At 43.4% G+C, this 26078-nt stretch overlaps 1 protein-coding gene across 10 annotated transcripts in view; it reads right to left on the bottom strand.

Annotated features, from left to right (window-relative positions):
- The window catches only part of CIT (citron rho-interacting serine/threonine kinase), a 112310-nt gene that overhangs the window by 24137 nt on the left and 62095 nt on the right, over positions 1-26078 (bottom strand). For 6 of the 10 annotated variants that reach the window (XM_053369707.1, XM_053369710.1, XM_053369708.1 and 3 more), the window contains 12 exons: positions 25184-25293; positions 23547-23721; positions 21405-21602; positions 17644-17697; positions 10884-11081; positions 7063-7256; positions 5361-5496; positions 4052-4156; positions 2146-2286; positions 1898-2005; positions 870-1032; positions 449-613 (listed from right to left, as the gene is read on the bottom strand). In XM_053369707.1, the coding sequence (XP_053225682.1) occupies positions 449-613; positions 870-1032; positions 1898-2005; positions 2146-2286; positions 4052-4156; positions 5361-5496; positions 7063-7256; positions 10884-11081; positions 17644-17697; positions 21405-21602; positions 23547-23721; positions 25184-25293 (1747 nt within the window). The remainder of the gene's footprint in view (positions 1-448; positions 614-869; positions 1033-1897; positions 2006-2145; positions 2287-4051; positions 4157-5360; positions 5497-7062; positions 7257-10883; positions 11082-17643; positions 17698-21404; positions 21603-23546; positions 23722-25183; positions 25294-26078) is intronic. The other 4 variants (XM_053369712.1, XM_053369714.1, XM_053369716.1 and 1 more) reach the window with 3 other exon arrangements.

Raw genomic sequence — 26078 nt, 5'->3', positions numbered from 1 at the left:
GAAAAGAAGAAGAAAAAACTTTTCATTTTCTCTGGAACTTGTAGTTTGCAGAATGAATCTTATAGCAGCCTTTAATTTAAGAAGACTCTACTTGTTCTCTCCCTTTCAACCGATTTCCATTTAAGTTATTTGTTGCTTGGTCAAGTGAGACTTTTAGGTTGAAGAATAATATAAAAAGAATAATTATGAAGGCTTGGGTCACAATAGAAGAGGAAGTGATTGGGGCGGAGGGACCTTTTCATGGGGAGATATATATATATATATATATATATATATATATATATATATTTCTCTCTCTCTAACAAGTCTCCAAGCCTCCCGATTCCCTTAAGGTTGCCAAATTCATGGATATGCTTGGTTAGAATGTGCATAGATGAAAGGAGGGTGTTGAGTTGAATCAAGGGATAGGGACTCTTCCCATACCCAACCCGCCCCCTCGAAGCCTTACCCTCTGGTGTGGAAGACTCCTTTCTGCGGCTTGAGGGAGGAGCAAGCAGACTGATGGGCGTGGGCTGGTGTTCTGGTGACCGGACTATGGCAGACATGATGATCTGCTGCCTGGCCGTGGCAGGAGTGGATGGGTGAGGGTGGTCTGTAATTTTCCTATGGGCAGCTACAGATACACATAAATAGTTAGTCAACTCCTCCCCGGCACGAGGAGCAGCCGTGGTTCTAAGGCAGCCTTAAGAGTTACAGCCTGCAGCAAAGGTGTTGCTCTATTGGATCCTCAACAGCAAACAGGGGGAAAGGGGGGAGAGGGGGGGGAGAGAAAAACATTTCACTGCTACAGAAAACACAAAAATATGAGACACGCGTTTGGACTAAAAACGGCCCTTCTCTCCAGATGCAACTTTTCAGTAGCCCCCTACCTTCCTCTCGAGCAGATCTGAGCTCGATGCGAGTTTTCTGAAGGGCCTCCTCCAGCTCAGCCGAACGGGCCTTCTCCTTCTCCAGCGCCACCTTCAGCTCATTGTACTGCAGAGGAACCTGTGTGGGTAAACAAGGGTCCTCTTTCCGTCGACTAAACAGGCCCTAGCAACAGAAACACACAGACAGCTCCTAACTCCTAGTAAGTGATGGTTTAAACTAGGGGAAGGGAAACCTCACTAACTGCAGACCAGAGGGTCTGATGGTATTCCTCATCTCGATAAAGAAAGAGGTTAAGGGGTGGCAGCGGGGAGAACCTGAAGCTCTCCCCCACTCAAACTGTTTTGGAGAAGCTGATCCGGGCAATTACTAACATTTTCCATCTACCTCGACGGAGAATTCTGTGGGGGGCATCCAACTGGCGCTAAAAGCTGAAGTCGCTTAGTGGCATGTTTGTTCCGCCGGTGAAATGTTTTGCACCAGGGGAACATCACTGTGCAAGGGAATGCATGAGGAGGCTGATGGTAATTTTATTTCACAATAGATTGAGCAATCTGTTGTGCGGAATTGCGTCAGTGGATGGAGAATGCTGCATACAGCCTTCCCATCTCCACTGCCGCCTCATCTCTGTCTAAGAGCTTGCTAGTAACAAAGGCGACACCCGGCCGTGATGAACCTAAACAGCCACTCCTGCCCTTATTTGCAAACATTTATTTCCATGGTTTGTGCTCACGTTTCGCTCAGAGAAGAAAGAGCAAAATACTTCACCGTCATGAGCTGAAACTGTCTTTACAGCATCCTCTTATAGCTTGGGCATGTTTTTCCTTCAGGTTATGGCTTAATATCAAGACACCGCAGCTAATCATTTAGGCCAGGTTCCAAAGACAGACTTCAGGCACACGCAGGGGGCTTGCGCACACCCAGCAGGATTCTGGGGCACACGGAACTAGCTGCAAGTGTTCTTTGGACTCCAGCCTTAAGTTTATTTATTTTTTAAACACCATGTGTAACAAACCGCCTGATTCCTCACCTTTTTCTTTTTGGCTGGCTGGTCCATCTTTGCTTGCAGAAAGTCAATGAGCTTGGTTTGTTGTGAAATGGTGCCCTCCATTTTCACCTTTTCATGGGAATAGAGAACCTTTGAAGTACAAAAAAAAAAGGATGAAAAGGAAAGATTGGAAAAAAACCATATATTGTGACACATGTCCATGTAGACAGCAAAACAATCCCAGTGGAGGATGTGTGAAATCCAGAGCATAAGGCATTGTCTCTTCTCACCTGGATATTTTCTAGCTGGTACTCCAGGTCACTTCTCTCAGTCTTCAGAAGATCTGCCCTATCCAAAGCCTCTTGCAGGCCTTGAGTCAGGCGGAATATGTGATTTTTCTGTAGATCCATTTGTTGCTGCAGCTTTGCTTGCTGTTGGTAAGAAGGAGAAATCCAGATTCTTTAAGTCAGGAGTGGTGAACTTCAGACTGGGGAGGGCAGGTGTCGAATGTGGCCCTCTAGGCCTCTCTATATGGCCCTCAGAAGTCTTTCCAGGCCACCTAGCCAGGTCACACACCTACTGCATGAAGGTTAAATTTACATTCATTGGCCCACCCACTTTTGCTTCTGGCCCCACCCACCACTGATATTGGGCCTTTGGAAGAGGTTGCTCAGAAGGGAATACGACCCTCAAGGGAAAAGGAAAGAACCCTCAAGGAGGTTTACAAAAGGAATAAAGCAGTAAAATTATCAATAAGAACAGTTACAGCAGCTCCATTAAAATATTCAATAATTAAAATCAGCAATAAGCTGAAAACAGGTCAAAACACTTTCCAACATCCTACTTATCTGGGTAAGCTTGTCTAAGCAAAAATGCTTTGAGCAGGTGCCTAAAGTACAGTGACGGTACCTGCCTGGTGTCAACAGGCAGGGAGTTCCAAAGTGTGTGGGTGGTGCCACACTAACAGATCAATTTCTTACAAGTGCAGAAGTAGTATTAGTGTCACTTCTGCAGATTAAAGTGGTCGGGTGGGTATATAAATGGGGGGAGATGAGTTCAGTGGCTTTTGTAGTGGCTTGATCTCCCTTCCCTGAGACCAGAAACGTTTGCAAAATACTAAAAAAACCTTTCAGAATAAACGAAGTAAGGATTAAGAAAAAATATGCATGAAGTATTATTGGATGTGGAACATGGGCTTTTGTGGTGCAGGAGTATTCGAAGACATTCATCTACCCTTTCCTTGTCCACAATGATGAAAGAGAGTCAAAAATTCAAAAATCTATGAAGAAGTCATCGGAAACAAATTGTGCAGATCAAGTAGAGTGTATTTATGCAGCATTTAGTTAGTGGAGAGAATATATTCCTATTAGAGGATCTGGTAATATTCCAGTGTTCTAAATCCCTTTTGGCCTTAAAACTATGCCCATGCAGTCTGCATTTTAAATAGAATCCTCTGCTTTTCCAAATGCACAAAAAAGCAAAAAAATCTAAAGACTGATATATAGAAAAGGTCAAGGTGGTTGTGACTCGGCAATAGAGTATTATTAACTGGCATAAATACACAACAGTGTCATTTTATTTGCCTTTCCAGCGGCAGACTTCTTTATTAAGGAAGAGAGGGGAGGCAACACTTGGGGGTTAAAATCAGCTTCCAAGCCTCCTCCAAGATCTTAACCTCAAAACCTAACAGCACAATCATCTACATGTCTACTCATAAGCAAACCCCATTGAGTTCCATAGGATCTACTTCCCGGGAGGTGTATACAGCCTAAAACAGTTATGCATCACTATCTGGGATGGCTTCTCTCAAAAAATATTAGGAGCTGAAGTTTGGTGAGATGTTGAGAATTCCCTGCTAAGTAACCCAATCCTGCATCTCCCACCCGCCATCAGAGAATTTCAGAGTACGGACTGAAGGCAAATGACAAACACCACCTTAAATGAAGATAAGTGAGCCTGGGATTGATCAGTGCCTGGATGGCTGACTGCCTGGGGACCACGATGATGAAAGCAAAGCAGGATATAACAGCAAGCAAATATGTGCATGCATAAAAATTGTAATTCCCAGGGAAGATAGAGTTATTATTAAACCAGTAAAGTCTGTGGTGTAAAATACCCGCTGTGTGAAGCTGGGCGATTTCATAATCTCTCCCAATACGGATGAATGGCATCTCATTATGAGTTGAGTATTATTACCTCTTCCAGAAGCCTCTGCTTGAGTTCACGCTCCGTCTCAAGCTTCTGTTGCAGGCTACGCGCGTTCATCTCCAGCATAGCATGCTTCTTCTCCAAATCATTAAGCTAGATAGAACAGATACGCTGACATTAACACTTCCTTCCCCACTGGGAGCAAACTGATCCTTATTTTTAAAGGATCTCCATCATCTTTCTTATCTTCCAACAGGCCTACAAAGCTGCCTTATACAGTGGTACCTTGGTTGTCGAATGGCTTGGCTCCCGAACAAATCGGCTCCCGAACGCTACAAACCCAGAAGTGAGTGTTCCGGTTTGCGAACGTTTTTTGGAAGCAGAACGCCCAACGCGACTTCCGGTTGAGTGCAGGAAGCTCCTGCAGCCAATCGGAAGCCACCCTTTGGTTTTCGAACGGTTCCGGGAGTCAAACGGACTCCTGGAACGGATTTAGTACGACAACCAAGGTACCACTGTACAGAGTCAGACCATCAAGTCCATCTAGCAGGGCATTATCTATCCTAGCTGGCAACAGTTCTCCAGGGTTTCAGGTAGGGAGTCTTTTTCACAGCCATACCTGAAGATGGTGGGAAGTATACCTGGGACCTTTGGCCTGCAAGATGAATGCTCCAACCACTGAGCTATGGTCCTCCCCTTTGCTCCTCCAGCTCTACCACACTGAGCTGCCTTAAAGTCTCCTAATTTCTTAGAGGACTCCACCCTTTCTCCCTTGCTGACCTGTTTAACTCCCTCTGGGAACACCTAAGTAGCTTCATTTCTCACTTCCACTGGGTAGCTTTAGAAGAGGATCAGACAAATTCATGGAGGTTACGGCTATCAATGGCTACTAGCCGTGATGGCTATGCTCTGCCTCCACGGCTGGAGGCAGCAATGCTTCTGAATATCACTTCCTGAGATTCCTGGCAGATGGCATCTCCAGCCAAGATCACCTCCCTAGACATTCAGTTCCACTCTCAAGCGGCTCCTATGTCCCCTTCCTTCTGCTGCCCACTCCCCGCCTCTTTAAATTTTAGACTATAAGCTCCATGCGGGCAAGGACATGTCTCTACTCTACAAAACATATTATATATTCAATGCAACGTATCAAAGAAACAGTAACTGTCACACATGAAAAGAGCGATTTGCATTCATTGCATCTAAGCCAAATTAAGGTGAACTCTGGCCAGACTTTTGGCATTTCAGAGCCGTAATTATAACATGCTAAAATATTTTTTGGCTGTGATGTAGCCTCTGGAACAACTGATTTTGTCAACGCTGTATGATGGAAAGGTGCTTAAAAAACCAACTAACTAACCTTGTCAGAAAGGCTCTCAGCCTTGAGTTTTTGCTCCTTTAACGCTTGCTGGAGAGCCAAGATTTCTGCTTTATGTTCTTTCACAGCAAGCTCTACCACCTGACGGGATTCAGTGATGCGCTGATCTGCTCGCACCCTGCATGAAAAACAAGAAATACGTTTTCTTAAAGACTCCTTTCCTGGGAACAGATTTCTTCCAAGGATCCCATGGTATCAGATGGGATCAATGGGTAGGAACTGTTCCAAACGTCTGCTTTAAAGAAAGCCATCATTATATGGCGCTCCCCATTCCACATAACTTATCCACACCTGCTGTGCTGAGAGAGATCCAAGTTGCCACAGTGAGAATCTGGAATCAAAGCCTAGCGCCATATGGCAGTACAGAAGAAGACAGTTGGCAAATCACCAGAGTGGCCGTTTTCCAACTCCACATCCCTTGTATAAGCATAAAAAGGGATCTGTAACTCAGTATAATCCATATTAAAACTAGAGCAGGCCTGGACTTTAATCTTTCTCCCCAGCTTTCACGGCCCGCTTGTGAGCTGTGAAAGTAGAGATGTGAGTGGAGATGGCTTCCTGAATGCCTGCTGCTGGTTGCCATTTTTATTGCCTCAGAACAATGTGTTGCAATATCTCTCTGAGAGACATTTGGGGAAAATAAACATGTTGGCCAGCAAAAGGAAGAAGACTGTAGTACTGCCTTCCTCCCCCAAAAGGTGAAAGTTTCCCCACACTTTCATCAGAACCCTCCTTTTGAACTCAGGCAGGTCTTTTGGCATTTCAAAGCCCTAGTTAAAAGATTCCTAGCTTGCAGCTCTGTAGATCAATTTGGATTTCACCCAAAGGAAATTGGAAACTAATGTGAATATTTAAGCTCAATGTGCTTAAGCATAACAAGTCCTCAACCAGTAGTCAGGCCACCATTATGGACCAGTTGTCTCACTAGCTGGATCATCACCTTGTCGTGGTGAGTGGGCTTGCATGTTCCTATGACCCTTGTGAGCGAAGCCATCGGGAATCTCGTACTCCCAGCAGGGTCACCCAAGGTGGTAAGGTCAAAGGGAAGGAGCTAGACAAAGAATGATCCAAGAAGTCCTCAATGACAGAACATGCAGATGATAACAAGCGGTATGTTACAATGGCTGTGAAGACGGATGAAGGCTGCAGCAGATAGGAATCTACCGGTTTGCCGTGACTACTTCATGCCATCAGAACAGAGCCCTACTGCGAAGACTGTGCATTGGTCAGCATGCATCTACACACATAAAACAAATTCACACAAAGGCGTCTTCCAAAAACCCAACCCAAACCCCAAAAGTCCTAATACGCTCCACGATGGCTATCAAGTTTATACCTCAACACAGGCTTCAAGGAAGGAAACCAAGGCACAAAATGAACACTCAAGCCCTTCAAGATCCCATTAAGCGGGACTGCTTCCAAACGACTCTTAAGGACCATCTGCTTTCAGAATTCCCTGATAACATCGAGGAACACTGGACCAGGCTAAAAACATCCATTATTGCAGTCTGTAACCAGCTTCCTGCAGCCCATCAGAAGCTGCAGCTTGGTTTCCGAATGTTTTGGAAGTTGAACAGACGTCTGCAACAGATTCCATTTGACTTCCGAGGTACCACTGTATTTACTTATTGCTTTATATAATGCAGAGCTCTCCAACAAAGCGTGCAGAAACAAAAGTCCATACCTGCTTTGTTTCTCTGTATCCAACATTCTCTGCAGCTCTCGAACCCGACATTCGAACTGGGTCTTCTCGTCCCCCAGAACACTCCGCCAAGCCTCCCATTGGCGCTCCTTCTCAAGCAGCTCGTCATTCAGAGCCTCCAGATCCATCACTTGCTCTTCAAGCATCGTGCAGGTTGTCTTTAAGGCCTCCATCGTCTAAAAACAAAGCCTTTCATCACTTTTCTAATCTCTGCCTCTGAACCACGCAAAAATAAGCCTCCTTCATGATGGCGTTCTAGAGCGAAACCTTCCTAGATCAAGAAATATGTTTTTATATACACAGTCCAAGCTTCTCCAAGTATAATACATGAACACAGACAGACAGTTCGGCTGGTCGTACTCACTCTTGTCCTCGGCCCAGAGGCAGCTAAAACAAAGGAAAAGGAAGGGGGCTGGTGGTGTTCTTCAAGGTCAAACAAAGAAGGGGTGCCATGAGAACAAGTAAAACAGACTCCAGTTGTACCTTGGTTCTCGAACAGAATGTGTTCCAGGAGTCCGTTCGACTTCCAGAACCATTTGAAAACCAAGGCACGGCTTCTGATTGACTGCAGGAGTGTCCTGCAGCCAATAGGAAGCCGCACCGGACGTTCGGCTTCTGAAAATCGTTCAAAATCCAGAGCACTCACTTCTGGGTTTCGAACGTTTGGGAGCCGATTTGTTCAGGAGCCAAGACGTTTGAGATCCAAGGTATGACTGCAATAGGAAGTGGTCCAGAATGGAGCAACTGATGCAGCTGTACCCCTGACTTCCAGGGGTGGGGTGGGAATCTGACCTAACTGAACTGAGACTATTTGTTGGTAAATATTTCTACTGAATAGTCTTCTGAACAGAAAAACAACAAAAAGCAGAATCACAGTACTTTTACAGTAATGGTGTTCACTGTGACGTCCCATTGATTAACTCAGAAGAGTAACTTTAATTTTGAGACTTCTGCAAAAGAAAAGGGAGGGCTCGACGGCAAATGGCTGTTCCTTTTTTGCCTGAAAAAGCATGACCTAAAACACACCCAGCATGCTCTTCCTGCAGCTCTATGTGGCGATGAACTATGGTAGTGGTGTGGCAAATGTGCCTTTCAAGGAAATGGCTACCCCAACCGGCTTCTTGTTGGAAATCCCCTTTAAGGTAAAGGTAAAGGGACCCCTGACCATTAGGTCCAGTCATGGCCAACTCTGGGGTTGCGGCGCTCATCTCGCTTTATTTAGCCGAGGCAGTCAGTGTATAGCTTCCGGGTCATGTGGCCAGCATGACTAAGCCGCTTCTGGCGAATCAGGGCAGTGCACGGAAACGCCGTTTACCTTCCCGCCGGAGCGGTACCTATTTATCTACTTGCATTTTGACGTGCTTTCGAACTGCTAGGTTGGCAGAAGCAGGGACCGAGCAACGGGAGCTCACCCCGTCATGGGGATTCGAACCGCCGACCTTCTGATCGGCAAGTCCTAGGCTCTGTCGTTTAACCCACAGCACCACCCGCGTCCCTTATGGAAATCCCCTTTAGTTAATTTTTTAAATTTATTTTCTGCCCTTCCTTCCAAAGGAGCCCTAGGCAGCCGACACAGAAGTGATAAAACATTTAAAACACATTTGAAGGAATTTCAATATAGATGCAGACAAAGAAAGACCTGTGCTTGAAAAGCTTGTTAGAAGAGGAAGGTCTTCAAAAGACAGTGCCTGATATTTAATGGGAGGGAATTCCAAAAGGGAGGGGCCACCACACTAAAGGCCTGTCCTCTTGATAAGGCCCTCACTTGCAGATCACAGTGATCAGTTGGGTTTTAAGGAATGAGATGATTTTTCAGGTATTTCTGATAAGCTTCAGAGAAACTGCAGAATCCCCCAGAAGCAAGTACAAAAATGCCGTATAATCTTTACTGCTCTGACATAAAATATGGTCGTTATATGGTGATATGGTCGTTATTTTAAGTCAAAAAACCTCCGTGAAATTGTATCTGTTTTCCGCCCTTCAGTTAAAACCAGGATCAGGTTGGTTTATAAACAAATTGGCAAAAATATAGCAAGTGATAAAACAAGAAACACATTAAAGCAAACAACCCAACACCAAAATCCCACCAGCAATTTCAAAGCCTGGTATGAAAAAATGAAAAGCACAACAAGGCAAGCCCCCTTGGGGAGATAATTAAGTGTGTAGAACGGTGTGATGTGATGGTGTGAAGACAAATGCTTGAATAAGCTAAATGGCTCCCCTTCAGTGCCTTCCTCTGACCCTAAGGCTGAGGAAACAGGAACATGAGATGGTGAGCTATGTCAATGGATACATGTCTCCTTGTGGCAGGCTCTTGTGCTTACGGATGGAATCTCTTGTGTTCATTAGCAATGTCTCATACATATTTCTTTTCCATTCAATTTTACTGCGTACAAAGTCTACTGCCAATCAGACAGTTGACTAGACAACTTGCTGTTGACTCTAAGTGATGTTCTGCTATCAGTTTGCCACATGCCTTAATAGCAGCTGCCAACATTTCGGATGCTCCTCCTGTATCTTTCTGGGTAAGGTTCAGACTATGGATAAATAAAAGCTTCACGACAACCACTTTAGAAGTTAATATTTTAAAAATAAATAAATTAAAAAATCAGATTTTCAAATACCCTTCAATAGAACAGATGTGTGAAATTCACCAAGCAAAGAGGCTCAGTAAAATCTTGCCACCATCAAGATTAGTAGATAAGGTGTTCACTCTCTGGCTTTCCCCCCCATGACAGTACTTACTGGTACAGAGTACTGGCATCTCTCTCTTTGCTGCCTATGGCAGTCGTTTTGTGCTGGCACCAATGGCACTTTTATCAATGTATGTGTACCAGCACCTCATTTTTTCACTAAGAAAAGCACTATACCGTATATAAAACTGTCTCGGTTAATTAGGTGAAAGATTAAAGCAAGCCAAAGTCAGGACACCATGACCTGTGATTTAAGCAAAACATTTACTTCTTGTTAATTAGAAACTTTGCACATGCTAAAAATAATGGTATAGTGATGGGAACTGCTACTTTGTATGCAAACCCATTACAACTTTAAAAGGTAAAAAAATCAACTGCAAAAAGAGGAAGTCGGACAAGATTAGATGGCAATGATGGTGCCTGCCATCAAGCAACCCCTCTGGAAAGCTTCTAGTCTCTGCCTTCATGTTGACCAGCCCCAAACCTGCCAAGTTCTGTGTAGTACTTGACTGCTGTATCCCACACTGTGAAAGACTATCAATAAAACGTGAGTTTTGTCTTAGCAGATTCCATCTGTTCCACTGTCTGACTTTAGAAGGGGGGAAAATGAAGTTCTGCAAATTATACAGATAATTCGTATTCTTATATAGTAGTTATAGCTTAGATAATTTGTATTTTTGTGTTTTGCATGCACACACTCATGCGTGTTTGCATGTACTTTTGCTTTAACAACAATGCTTTTTATATCATTTCATTGTCACTTCAATTCCTGTGACTTCGTCCTTTGGTTACTTATACTTTTGGGATCCTCCTCCTCTGTTTTCCTCTCCCCCGACCCTATATTTTGGTCACATATTTGGTCTACACTCCAGTCCAACAGGCAATTCTTTAGGTTATTCTGCTTCTGTCGTCCAGTTCTCGCACAATCTGATTCAGGATTGTGTGCTTTTAATTGTGAGATGAGAGCTGGCGATAGGAGAGTCTTGACTCTGAGGAGGAGGCAAACCACCAAAGCCCTACAAAGACCTCCAGTGACTGAATATTTAGTCTCACACTTAGACAAAAGCCTTGAGAAAGTTGGACTTTACAATGCAAATTCTGAACACCTACTTGCTTCTGGCTGGTCAGCTGCATCTCTCGCTCCGTGATCTCGCGACGGAGGTGGTCTACCTCGCTTCGCAGCTGCACTACCTCATCATTTGCCCCCGAAGCCTCATCTAGTTGTTTGGACAGGAAGAAATTCTGGTTGTTCAGCTCAGCGTTGTCCTCACTCAACTGATTCAGCTGCTCTTCCAAGTCTGTAATCACCTAAATAAAAATAATAAGCCAGAGAACCTAAGATAAATGGGGACTAAGGAAAAAAGGTTAATAAGGCCAAGATTCTTAAGATAAATGGGGACTAGCCAAGTCTTTTTTGAAAGTCAAACTTCAAACCCTAAAGAATGGGTTTCTGTAAAGCTCAGTATACTGTCTTGTAGGCTGATACATACCTAACAGATACACACTTTGAAAATCTGGGGACTTCAGGGAGAGGAACACAGCAGACCGAACATCTTCTGCCGGCAAGTTGCCGATGTGAGATAATTAAGACAAATCTTGGCTATTGAATTCACTCTGGAGATGAGTGAACAGGGGATTAACCTCTGATGCTCTGATAAAGCCATGAGTACATTGCCAAAAGATTGTCGTGCAACTGATTGTACAAGAGCCAGCTGTTGCACAAGCTTCTGCTAGCACAACTGTTGCATTCGATTCCTTTGTTGCGCAACCTTTAAACTCTGCTGTCTGCTAGCACAAGAGCTCTTGCACCAGCAAACAAGAGAATGTCGGATACCGCCCTAAATGGCTTCGTCTAAAAACATCAAGGATTTTTCACCAAGTAAAAATTGCTCATACTAAGTCTGCACCTACCCAGTTTTAAGCTGATGTAACTCAACTTGCTTCACTATTGAGCATCACCACACTGTTCAGGTTCATACTTCTTGGCTTTAGGAATATCCATTCTTCCCTTGGGCAACTTTTAAACTTTGTCATCTGCTAGCACAAGGGATCTCACCCTAGCAGACAGAGAACGTTGGATACGGACCTTTGTCTTCAGAAGAGCTAAGCTTAACTCAGCCTTAAAGTACAAAATACATTGCATTGTAAAATTTTTGTGTCCTATGGCATGACTTTGAGAGCGCATCGTTGTGGCAAAATCCAGGAACTGGGAGTCCACAGTTAATGGTCTTCTCCCCAAACTTGCTGCATGGTGATAAAAGGGCATAAGCAGATTGGTTTCTCTCTCCAAACCTTACACTATGCTATCTGAGGAAAGGTGATGCTAGCTTTCAAAAGAGAGATTTTCATAATACCCAACAGAGAGCTCTTTGAAGAGAGGTGCATTATCTGGAATGCCACTCTCTTAAAGCGTGTTTAAAAAAGAAAACGAAAACCAAGCAGAACTCGCAAACCGCTAGAAAAAGCCACACACACTGATTTAACAAAGACTGGATTTCTAATGTCAGCAGAGTTAAGGACAGCAAGATGAAACGTGAGGGAAAATGTTTGGCAGCACAACAGATTATAAGAGGAAAGTCAATATCAGCGTTAAAATAAGAGATAAGAACCAGGCAACAATGCTTTTGTGCAAGCAAGTGATGTCCAATATGTTAAGCAGTACTGTAGCAATCTGGAAACATCTCCCCACCCCCAGCAAAATGCTGAATTCAACTATCCCATGTTAGTACACAGCTATATTGGGACAGAGGTTGGGGTTGGGGAGTGAGAGACAGAAACCAAACAAAAAAACACAGAAAGTCACAGTAACTCTGGAATAAGAAAAGCATGGCTTTCTTTTAACACCTGCTCACACTATTCCACTACAGACAGAGGCAACACTCGCTATAACCACGGGAACAAATTAAAAAAAGCTGTTCTAAAAGACACTGGCCACCTACTAGTCTTCTAAAGCGCAACCGCAGCAATTTTTTAAAATTCTTTTTTGGAAGTGAAGTTTAAGGGAAAGAGGGAGGGAAGAAAATGAAGAGGAAAGAAAGAAGTGAGGGTGGGAATATTTAACAGGAAAGTATGCCCCATATTACCACTTAAATGTGGACCTCCTCCATTTTAAAAAGCAGACAATCCCTTTTCTTATGTGTAACTTAAAGCACACTACTGTAATTTTGCACAACAAGAAAGGTATAGTAGAATAGGCATGGGTGGAAATTTTGTTCTTTAGAAAACATATAACGCTGATAATATCTTCCAACTGGTGGATTGGAAAAGTTGCTGGGAGAGGATGAGGGGCAGCAGCAGGTGGGGAGGAGAAATTAGGGGAAAGTGCTTCTTCAGTGTTGTAAATGAATACTGGTTTGGACTGAAGGTCGTCATCATGGGGTAAAAGGGTCTGTACGTTTTATCCTGGTGCACTTGCTTGAGCTGTTTGAAATAGGATCCCACAAGAATACCCTTTGCTCCCAAAGGGAACATTTAATCTAATCTCACAAAATAAATTACTGATTTCTAGTACCATCCAGGAGGACTTCTTCCCCTCTTCTCTTTTTAAGAAGAAGGTGTATGCGTTAAAACAAAACCACTGCGGAGTACAAGGCTTTTTCTTCTAGATATTTTGATCCAGGAATAGTCAACATGGTGCCCTCTAGATGCTGCTGAACTACAACTCCCATCATCCCTGATCATTAGCCAATGCTGGCTGGGGTTGGTGCAGTTTTAGCCCATTAAATCTGGCAGGCACGATGTTACCTAATCCTGTCCCAGTCCAACTGCTTGTGACTTATCAAAGGTTAGGTGAACAGTTGATTAAAAAGGGTGTTGGGGATTTCTGTTAACATATTACACACATAACTCTGAAACATCAGGCCAAGAATATTATTTTATCATGACCAATAGTGGCACAGAGCACTTGCTTCCTTTACGAATGTTCCTTTATACGCGGACCCAGATTTTATTCAGTTTCTAAATAGCGTGGACTAAAAGAAAACATGAATATGTGTTGGCAGATCTCTCATCATGTTGCTACTAGCTTAGAAGGAATTTAAATAACCTAAAACAATATGTTGAAAATCACTCTGAATACACTGGAACTCATTTAACTAGCAAAGTAGACATCAAAGAAGGCATACAAAAGGAAGCACTTCCTATTTCAATGTATAATCAATTATGAAACTCATTGCCACAGGAAGTTGTCATGGCAACTAGCCCCTGTGCATATATCTATCAGTGGCTCAATCAGGTATGATAAATAAAATGGAACGGATTATATTGAGGTGACATGACCCCAATTAGCAGGTGTGCAGAGGACAAAAGCAGCAATGTATCACTTCCATCCTGATATCTTCTTTTTGAGTTTCTCTGTGCTGTTTGGGCTGATCTCTACTGTAGACAATTGCTAGATTAAGTGGGCCATTAGTCTGATCCACCAAGGCAAGACTCTGGGTAAAAATTCTTGTCCACTGACTCATCCCCCAAACCCTTCCCTTGACAGATAGTTAATAAATGCATTTCTCATGTGCATCATAACTACAAGTGCATAGCGATCCTTACAGTGCAAGGCAAAACACTATGACTCTGCTCAGAAGCAACACTAAACCAAGTGAACCCAGGCCAGGGAGCACACATACCATCAGATCCTCAAAGAACCACCAATGGTCTGATGGAACTGTTGGGGCAGCTCCTTCCACACCTGCTCCGCAGCCTGGCCTGAGTAAAGGCAGGAGAGAGGGAGCACAGATACAATACTTACATACATTCCAATACAGATGCAGGCTGGAAAAGATCCCTACTTAAAATGCGTGTTGGAAGAAGGGTTTCAGTAGGCACTGAAAAGACAACAGAGACGGCGCCTGCCAAGGGGTGGGAATTCCAAAGGGCAGGTATCGCAGGAGGTGGTCAACTATATAAAAGGTGTGAAGCAATTATTTCGGGTATGCCCCCATTTCCTCCTGTCTCCTGGGAATAAGCATGACAGCAGACATATTGCACCCTTTGCTTGAGGATGAAGTATAAAAAACAGTCTTGATGCAGTATGGTCTCTATATACATAAACAGCAAAATATGGTAGCACAAGCCATTCATCTTTTCCAAACTCCAAACCGCCCTTGGCTTGTTCATCTAATTCCTTCATCTAGGAAAGCAACTGCAATCTGCAGCTTCCAGTTCTCCATCAAGAATCATCACAGATGGGATCTGGAAGCAAAACCTCCAGTATCAAGGCCCCAAAAGCTTAGGCACAAGAGATAAAACAGCGAGGGCCTAAATGGAAGACTATGCTCCAACTTCCTAAGGAAGCAACGCACACACAGTTGTCTATTAGCCGAGCTGATGCAAAGAAGCAATTGCTTATATAGCTGAAATGAACACAGACCAAAAGCTATGAAAGAGACGTTTGGGTTTATGAGAAGTCATGGCAAACTCCTTTCCATATTTGCATTCTCAATTTTTACATGTGCACCTCTATCCTATTTCTGAACTTGGCAAACTGCCATGAATAAAACGAAGAGACACTTAGTGGGGTTGCAGACTGTTTTGAATTTGAATAAAAAATTGCACTCAATGGATTGACAGGAAAAAAAAGTTGTCCCTCCAGCACACAGGAAACCACACCAATTTCAGCTGCAGCTTTGGTTTCCCATTTACCCAAAACAAGAATGTACACCCAAGCTGAAGCTCACAGGGAGAGGAGAAAATGCCAGTTGCTTGGGGAAATGTTTAATACAGTCCCAATAGGTTTTGGGATATAGTCCTTGTTCAGGGGCAGGTTTAAAGAAGCAATTCTCATCAAGTGTGTGAAATGACAAATGAATTACTATAGTGGTTCAGGTACTCTTGATGAGATCTGTTATTTGACACCTCCTTTTTCCTATCACATGAACAACGTAACCCTTAAAACCTCCAGAAGTCTTCTCAACCTTCTTGGAAAGCTCAGGGGAACATGAAGGAGGCTCCCAGAGAAATCCCAGAAACGGCAACTTATTTGGTGAGTATTCCACAATACAACAGAAAATCAACTTGCATTGAAGAAAATGCCCAATTTCTTCCAACAGGCTTTCATTTCCATGTCCTTTTTTGCTCCTCCAGAGTTCTTTGGTCAAGGTCCAGGGTTCTTTGGTGATTAGCAGCAGGGAATGGACATTTAATCCCATTCCCTTTTCCTTGATTTTTCTTTCTTTCTTTCTCTTTCTTTCTTTCGAAAAAGCAATATGGCTTTGCTGCAAAAACAAAGCCTTCAACCTCTAGCCTTGGGCTCCTCTACGGTGTAAGGTTATGTCTTTCCTTACAAACCAAGGCAGCCTTGGTACCAATGACACTGAGTCATTTATTTCACCTTCCCTATTATTTGCCTAACTCCAGTAGCTTCTCTCATTATTGTTACATTATGACTTCTGCATAAGGACACGCAAAACCTATGCAACTATCTAGTTCCCTACAACCAGAACAAAAAACGTTTCCACTCATGCTTTTGCTCACAACAGCACTCCTTCAAATTCTTCAGCATCTTTAGCGAGGATAACCTCCAATACCTGAAATGTACACTAGACAACAAAGCAGCTGAATGTGTGAACTGGAAAGCATTGGATTTGAGGTGATACAGTGATGTGACAGTTCAGTTTGTGGTGTAGTACCTGCAACAGACCCTTCCACAGGTTGAAATCGCCACCTGATGTTGCGGTCATCAAATGATGAATATGCATGCATAAACCAGCACTTTTTTTGCTAACTTAAAGAACAGCTAAAGGTTACACACAAACTGGTAAGAGATATTTGGAGCCACATGGCTGTAGTATAGCTCTTTCTATCATACTGAATGATGTGTGAAAGAAGATCCTTTGGTGGCATGTATTTTATGAAGAAATCCAGTACATGATGATAAAGGAGGGAACCTTCCATTTCTAAAAGCTGCTTAGTTACTACTTTTGGGGTACACTTACCTCTTTTACAGAGAGTGCTTAGCCATAAGCCTTTCCTCCTTTTACTTACTTGCTTTCTGATTTAAAATCTAAAACACTAGAGACATTTCAACTCCTAAAAAATATTTATTTCAAGGAAGACTACTTTGGATCTGTATCTTGAGGACAAACTACCAGGAAAACTCTCTCTCTCTCTCTCTCTCTCTCTCTCTCTCTCTCTCTCTCTCTCTCTCTCTGTGTGTGTGTGTGTGTTGTTCAATTGCACAAAATGTAGAGGTCTTGAAAAGCAGTCAAGGAGCCTTAAGAGGCTCACCAAAATGCTGATGGCAGGAAAAGGAAACTGAAAACAATAATCTACATGCATGGTTCTGTGGGAAACTTTAGGGCTACTTCACGTTACACACCTCAGCAATGGAAAATAAGACTACATGCAACAATTGCTTGATCTGTTTATTGGCACACCCATGTCGCACTTCAAATGTGACAAGCGTATGTACTGTTTCTTACATATAGATGAAATACTGCCACTGCTGCAGCCTACAAATTATTTGGTAGTCAGGCTACATATTAGGAACATTTGAGCCTAGCTAAATGCCCTCCTTTGCCTTCCATCCTACTGTACTATGATAGTTCCCTTCACCTGTAAGGGGGGAAATGTTATCTCTATATATACATCACTTGTTGCAGCTGCTACACCATTCTTATTAGCTGCACTACAATGAGATTTCATACTGGCTTCTTCAAAAACTTGAGAAACACTGTCAATTTTAAATCAGGATAAAATCTCCAAGCTGAGATTCACCTGAGATCTAAAGAAGCAATCCAATCAGTCTTGGTCCTGCTAACTCCTTGAAAGCAAAAGGCCATGTCATGAACCCTTGTCTTCAAGGAGCAAAATTAGATTGTTTTCCTTCCTTCTCCTTAATTTCAAAATAATTCAATGATCCGTATTTAATACTCACTGTGCAGCTATTACGAAGGGCTTCAAATTTACGCTGGATTTCATCTCTATGAGCCTAAAGGAGGTAAGAAGTTGATCATCAATTTTTTCATACATTACTTTTAGAATCCAACAGCTGTTTTCTTTCTTTCTAAATGAACTGCAGAACAATCTACCAGCAAGCAAAGTTAAAAAGGCAGATGCTGCAGGCTATGAATGCTACCAGGACAAAAGAACCCAACGTTGTGTCGACTTAAGGCATCCTCATGCTTCCGTGTTCTCAGCTACTGGAGCTAAATGTACAACTGAATGCACTGCTTCGTGGCAAATGCCAAAATATTCCTTTTCAGCGGCCTTCAGAAGGTAGTTGCCATTTAATAAGAGTTTTGAAATGGTTTGCCTTGCGTTTTTTATTTCCACATCTGAGCTACAACTTCGTGGGATTTAAAAATAAATAAATAAATAAACCCTACACATGTATTTAAGAGTCCACACACAAGCACAAAGTGTTAGAAAAGCCTATCATGGAGATTAGGCAAACTTACCAAGCAATTCAGCCACACAACCACAAGCCTAACAAGCAGCCTGATGCCTTCCCAAAGGAGTGACGAAACCAACTAATAATTTTATGCTTATTATTGCTTGGATCATGGAAGTCTAACATTCAAAGACATGAAGCATTTCGATTCAAGACAACTGCGAAAAGGCATGCACCGTTTTAAGTGTTTTTGCAAGCAAAGTGTGACACAAAGACAAAGCTCATCTTCCAGCCACTGGACCCTCTCCCATCAGTCCGATTGAGGCAGTCTCAAGCCGCAGCAAAGGGACTCTCAGGTCACTGGTTGCTCATTGGACGTTTCTTCTTTATTCAAGCCAACCCATTCATTCCCAAGACACCCGAGGCGGAAAAGCTGCTCAACCCAAGTCTGAAGTGAATGACTAGAAAATGAACTTTTTCTTCCACCAATCAGCTGAAAGAGGCTCAAACGAGACCCCCCCTCGCCCCTTCCCAGCATTCCACTAGATTTAATACCCAATTCTTAATGGGGTGTTTGAATCATTAGACTGAAACAGGAGCTCTTTTGAGGAAATGCAGGTTGTCATTTTAGTGCTAAGTAAAATCATCTCATACAGCATGCCCCTGTTTCTATTGGCCTAGAAGCCAAGTATTCCACATTTCCGTATCTGCACTGGAAAAGATCGGATAGAGAAGCAGAGCAGTGGCCAACCTTTTGCAAGTGTGTCAGAAGTCCAACGTACAAGACATTGCCATTCTAACAGGCACTACAGCGCATGTGTAGATCTCTCCCACCACCCTCCAATAAACGAAGAAACCATTGGGCTAGGTTTTGCCTTGCATCCACTGAGCCAAAGAGCAGGCAGCAGCACAGCATGGCAGAGGTTGGCACTATGGGCGTTTCCAAGCCGCACTGTGACCCTTTCCCATGGAAAGCTTCCTTATGTATTTGTCCAACTGGCCCAGCATTGTCTACTCTGAGCACCAGTGTCTCTCTGGAGCCCCAAGTTCCATTAGTTTGGGAGCAGGCAATGCAATTATAGATTCTAGGTAACTTTGGAAAATCACATTACAGAAAGCATTACAGTACAACCACCCACGTGAAAAGTCACCCTATGCTCTCTAACATGACCCACGGACCCTTGGGCTTCAGTCTAGGAGTGTCACAAACTCCTAGTTCCTGTGCCACTTATGGCACCCATGCCTCAGGTTGACCACTCATGGGATAGAGCACGGCATTCATTACTCACAAGTTTCCTGCGCTAGTACAGTTGCATTTCCTAATAGTTAGCACTCAGCTGATGTGCATCTCTGAATGCAGAAGAGGTCGGGCTTTCCTTCCCCAGGATACCAATACCACAAGCAATACATGCACAGGTCTACTGCTTAATCCCTCAAGCCCCAAGGTACAGCTGCAAAAGCGGTTAAAGGGGTCCCTAATGAAAGACACTGTTCCTTTCATTAGCATCCACTGAGACACAAGCCCACTTCCAGCACTGCTGGATGCACGAAGCCACAGCTGGCAGCCAAAGCAGGAGTTAATAATCTCTACCACCCAACAATTTGGCAAACCTTAAAGTGAAGATCCAGCTTCATAAAGCACATCGTTGTTTATTTGGGTTTCTGTTTTTGTTTTGCAAGGGCAAGATCTTTTTTAAAAAAATCAGTAGCATATAGTATACATTTAGGTTCAGTTCAGGGGAGGGGATAAAAAAATGAAAGAGTACCTTAATGAAGGATTCACTATTTCTGCATAGTAAGATATACAACTGACACCTTTGTTAGGGAACAAGTATAAGGCAACATTTATTTCACCAGCTTCCTTTAAAAATGGGGCAGCATGAAACTACAATATTAAAGAGAATCCTCACCCACCCAAACAAAATCTCAGTACTTCTGTGAAAAAAGGGACACAAATCCACAGGAATGATGGTTCTGAAACATCAGTTACTTACCTGTAACCAGCCTTTTTCAAAGTTAAATCTGACCATTAATTTATATATATATATGGGCAGAATGTCACCAAACTTTCATGAAAATAAAGACATTGTACTTCAATAATATGCTGTATTTGGAGGCTGAGGAATCTATGCCCTATACTGAGTTATCTCAAGGGAAATCCACATGAAGCTGCCACCAATTCTTAGAGCTACTGCCCTTTCGGGGGTTGAATAGGGTTACAGAGGGATCCTTTTGTTGCACTTCTTGCCTCTAAACCAGGATATTTCAGTGCCAATGCTGTACAATCCTAAAGTAGTTATGAAAGGCAGAGCACATAGTGTTTCAAAATCCAAGGAATACTGGATAAGAGCAGGCCCCAGCTTGAGTTCAGTGTTAGTTTATATTCTGATATCAAGGCATGATTCAGAACACAGAGAAGAAGTCTACTGCAGGCATTTCTTCCCCCTTTCAGAAGCCTTGATCATTCACTCTCCCAACTTTTCCTTCTACAGCTTCATGACAGCATCTCAACTCATGTAAGGACTTTAGGTGCTCTCAGTGCACTCTTTAAAACAGAGCACTCCAATGTTAGTCCACTGCTTGTAAACCCACTGAAAATAATAGACGTGGCTAATTTAAGTCCATTAATTTCAATGGGTCTACTTGGAGTACAAAGCTTAGCTGGTTACAATCCTCATGTTATGCTGGGTAAACTCTTCTGAAAGATCATTCACCAACGGATCATCTTCCCCTCCTCTAAAAAGGCCTTTGTGTCTGGACTGGGTTTCAAAATGGCAACAGAAATGGAGTTACACTTCTTCTCAGTGTCACTTAGCTGTGCTCCTGTTTCAAAGAAACAGGTAGAAGAAGTGAGACTGGTGCCCCAAAGGAGGAATTTGAAGACACCATATATGGGTACTTTCAGTGAACCCAAAATGACTGTCTAAATCTTGAACGTTCCAGATGACAAGTAGAAAGTAGAACAATGGCAACGTTCTAGTCCTTAAAAGGAAGTCACCATGCCTGATCAGGCATATTTCCTTTACTCTGAAGAGACAAACCCAGACAAAGAAAAACATCACATCTATGGAGGCTGATCCATATGAAAAAAAGTAAGTGTAGATCTGTTAGGAGCACATTTTCAACAAACATCAGAGACATAAGATGAAGCAAAGCAAAACAGATCAAGCTAAGCCATCTGCAGATGATCATTCTCAACCAAGGGTATATTTCAATATTACAATTTCAAGCCACTCAAGAGAATCACTGGATCGTATGCTTCAAGGGCACAGCTCCTTACACCAGTCCAGAATTCTGGAGCTTACCGTCAGAGCTTGGATCTCCTCTTCTGCCTCAGCCGTGGTCTCCTCTAGCTCAGTTTTAGCCTCCCGGAGTTGACTTTCCAGGGCTGCGCGGGCAGCCTGCAACCCCGAAATCTGAGATTCCCTCTCCTGGAGGGTGAGCTGCAATTCTGTAAGCTGCCGCTTCAACTCCAATTTTTGTTCTTCGTGTTCAAGGCTAACCTGAAGAGTTTAAATACAGTATTGATACGTATGAACTTCAAAATGGAAGTTTGCTTAAGATCTTTCAGCAATGTCCTTCTGCTGTTTATGTAGGACAAAAAAGTCATCTCCATGCAAAGGAAGACCTGGACATAAATCTGATATCAGATAGGATAATATTCACAAAGCAGGAGAACATTTTAATCTCCCTGGATACTCTGTTTCTGACCTGGCGGTTGTCATTCTCTGGAGGAATTTCAAAGGGTGAAATAGCTGACTTTATCTGGGTCTGAAATGAGACAGTGGTTTCTTGTCCTGCTACAGGCCTGAACACAATCATCCTAGCACTGCAGTGAATTATCATAACTACCACTGCCATGCATGTTCAATGGGCTTATTTTGCAAACATTAAAACTCTAACTGAACTGTCACAAATTGCTTTTCTCACATGTTACCATGACAGCTCTATTTTTTGAAAAAAGTATACCAAGGATCATACTACACCTCTATTGAAGTGGCCTCTGGTCCACAGAAGCTTATGCCGTGACAATCACAACCCACCACCCATGTGGCCAGATGTACATGAATTGCTCAACTGCATGCAAGGACAGGGTTTCATTTGGAAAGCTCCCCCCCCACACGCACCCCTTAACTCACTCTCGTATCCCTTTTCAACAACACCTGCATTCATTGCAGCTCATTCCTCCAAGGAAAACCACCCTCGGAATATTTGCCTCTCTCCATACACAGATCAACATTAATTTTCACTTCTTCCTTCCTAATACTATGGGATGCCAATTTCTTAATAAATTTACATTTTTGACAGTGAGGATATAAAAATAAGTGATATAATCTAATACAGGCGGCCCCCCACTTACACAGAGGTTACGTTCTCCCACACACACACTGTGCATAGACCGTGTAAAGTGAGGAGCACCATCTAAATACCCTTAAAACGCCCCCTATGCCACTTTCTCTTCAATCCATACCAAAAATACTGTATCCAAAAATATCCACAACTAGAATTGAAACTCTGAGGCTGGCAGGAGGCTGGAGGATGCACAGGAAAGCGGCTGCTGCTGCTGCAATACCCTGCACGTCAGCTGTTAGGCGGGGAGGCTGAGCTGCGTAAACAATGTCCCACTGTGCCTCTGGTCTCTTTGGGGTTTCCTCTGCCCACACTGACATTCTCTTTGGGCTCTGGGGAGGCCACAAGGACTCACCGACTCTCTCCCGCCATTTCTGGGTTTGAACTGACTTATTTATTTTCCAGCACCATGAGTATATAAGTCAGAAGTGAACTGATCACACATAAGAGGGGCGCCGCCTGTGGTTGTCTAAACGTCCAGCTAAGCAGGCTGTTGAGTTTCTCTCTCTGTCATTTCTTGTTTCAGCTGCAGTTCAAAAAGCATCAGCAACACATTTTCAAAATCCAAAACTGATCTTCCATCTGCGGTAAGCATTGCCACTTCTGAATAATTAAACCTGTCAGATGTTTATGGCAACCAAGTAGGTTAACATGGAGTTTTAAGGATGTCACCCTAGAAAAAGCTTCACGTACTGTTCTGAAGGAGGCCGACATTAAAATATACAATGAGGAAAAAAGAGTCACTTGTCTAGCTAGTCTTCAGACCCAAATTACAGATTGATCTACTCTGCGTACCACTGAAAACTATGCCCAAACAGCCCTGTGAAAGCCATTCCAAGGAGACCTAAAATAATCATGTTGAGCAGTCACCCCACTTTCTCCCATGGCAAGAGGCAGTCTCATCTTGAAGTTATGAACAGACACTCCACAGTTATTATCCTGTTCAAGGGGGTTGAGAAGCTTCACCTTCATTCACCTGGAGCTACCACAGGGACAGAGAAAACCTGCCACACTGCCATTTTGCCAGTGCCAGCTAGACAATTCAGTTTCATTTATAGAAGCAGCAGCAATACCGACATTGGCAAGCAAACTTTTACCTCTCGCAATCTAGTCTCCAGCTCCAACAAGCGAGCCTTGTCATTGTGGTCCTGATGACTGATTTTCTCCAACTGTTCCTCCAGCTTACTGTTCTGGGCCTCCAATTTTCCAGCTTGAGTTTCCAGATAAAATTTCTGCTGTCTGAGCTCAGAAATCATTTCTTCTTGGGCTTTCCTGAAAAGTGGGGGGGGGGGGAGATGTACTCTAGTCCTGGCCAAAAGCCTTTTCTTACATTGGGGTGCAGAAGAAATGGCTCCCTAGGCCAGGAGTGCTGATGCATCAGCAGAGTCAACCCCATCCAATCATATGAACACTTTTATTTTGAAAAGGTCACATTTATCACCAAAACTGCTACTATAGAGAACGAATGTAACTTGAGTCTTCTCCTTAATCACAAAAATATCTGGCCATTTCCCCAATGAAAATTGGCTAATCCTACAACTGGGCTTTAGGGACGCGGGTGATGCTGTGGGTTAAACCACAGAGCCTAGGGCTTGCTGATCAGAAGGTTGGCGGGTCGAATCCCCACAACAGGGTGAGCTCCCGTTGCTTGGTCCCTGTTCCTGCCAACCTAGCAGTTCGAAAGCACGTCAAAGTGCAAGTAGATAAATAGGTACCGCTCTGGCGGGAAGGTAAATGGCGTTTCCATGTGCTGCTCTGGTTTGCCAGAAGCGGCTTAGTTATGCTGGCCACATGACCCGGAAGCTGTACGCCGGCTCCCTCGGCCAATAAAACAAGATGAGCACCGCAACCCCAGAGTCGTCCGCGACTGGACCTAATGGTCAGGGGTCCCTTTACCTTTACAACTGGGCTTTAGGACAACAAGCTAACTGAATGCCAGTTGCTGCAAACTACAGAGGAAGTGGGAGGAGAGTACTCTTGTGCCGAGTTCCTGGCTTAAGGGTTTCCCATAGACATCTGGTCAGCCACTGTGAGAACAGGATGCCGGACTAGATGGGCCAATGGTTCTTATGTTCAAAGTTAAGAGCAACCGTTAAGAGCTGCTCCCCCTTGTGACTTAATGTTGCTCACAACTACAATACTGACAACACACCTGGAAACAGTAGTATACAGTATCTGCTTTCCCCCTGCTATATAACTATAAGCCTCAGGAGTTTGTCCTGTTGTATCCAATTCCTATCCTACTCAAGAGTAGACCCAATGAAACGAATGAGCTTGACTATGTCCTTTAATTTCAGTGGGTCTCCCCTGAAGAGAACTTTAGTCGGATACAAGTCACAGCTGTTGATTCTCCTACCTAAAGCTATCATTGCACGCACAAGAAATTTGCGTAATCTCAATTTTCCTCACTCAGAAAATGTCTCAGAGGTTCAGGAACTGAAAACGAAAATTTAAAGCAAAAATTAATCAAGTGGCATGCCAAAAAATAAAAAAGAGGGAAAGGTTACTAAGGCACCTCACACCAAAGGGACATTTCTAACTAGCAAGAGCTAATAGACACAGTAGCCGAACAGGAGGCAGTGGAGATTTCAGGGAGTTTCTCTTCAGCTAGAAAAATGCTCTCGAGTCATCGGTTCTTTATGAAAAGCACAGAAAAGGGCTTGTTTCACTAGCAGTTACAGGCACTCCAAACTTCCCCAGGGGGCTGTGAGCCAAAGGACAGCTTCATGCTTACATGTTCCTCTGCGTAAATAGGCTGCTATTTGCTGCAAGCTTATTAGCTTCAGACAGTTCCACTATTCTCTGTTCCAGAGACCTAATCTTTGAATCCATGGCATTGAGCATCTGAAAGAAAGATACCTACAGTTAATATGACTTAAGGGTGGCTTTCAAACTATGTTCTGAAGAGCCCAGAGGTTCCTTGGAGACTTAAGCAAGGATTCCTTACATAATAAGTTTAGTGGTGGCTGACAAGCTCACTTACCATTACTGAACTTCCTTTGCCATGCAAAACTGGGACACATTCTTAATTTGGAGAAGGGCTCAGAAGCTACTCATCACTTCATGTTAGTTGTGTGCGCACCCTACAGCACTCCCCAGAAACTTCTGCTATATACAGGCATTCCACGGCACATGTGCACAGGGCTCCTGCAGACAAGCTGATGTCATGGGGATTTGAAAAATGCTGTGTGTGCTTCTTTCAGAACAAAGCAATTCTCTCCAGATATGAATATATAGCATGGTCTCTTGCTGAAACCGATCAAATTATTCAAGCTGGGGAATGCAGTCACAGTTAACTGTTATATGGAGCATGTCCGGTTTAGCAAAGCCAAGTGGGGATTCCCATACAGAGACACCATCAATAATCTGCTCATATTTATTTGGATATTTGTGGACATATTTCAAGGGATCCCAATTTAGCACAAACAAGCCCTTTGGCTAAGGACCACACAGAAGCTGTTTATAATGCAGCTCTCTCAAACTGCTCTTCGGAAGCTCTTTGATGGCCCAATTCTAGGAGTTGCTGCTCTAGAAATAAGCATTTAGGATGAGTGCATTGACTGCATCTCAAGCAAAGCTGATCTAGGACACCACACTGCAATATAAGGGCGTCTTTCAACACAAGCTCT

Source organism: Podarcis raffonei, chromosome 16, assembly GCF_027172205.1.
Source record: "Podarcis raffonei isolate rPodRaf1 chromosome 16, rPodRaf1.pri, whole genome shotgun sequence".
NCBI lineage: Eukaryota > Metazoa > Chordata > Lepidosauria > Squamata > Lacertidae > Podarcis > Podarcis raffonei.
This window is presented reverse-complemented; position numbering and strand designations above follow the sequence as displayed.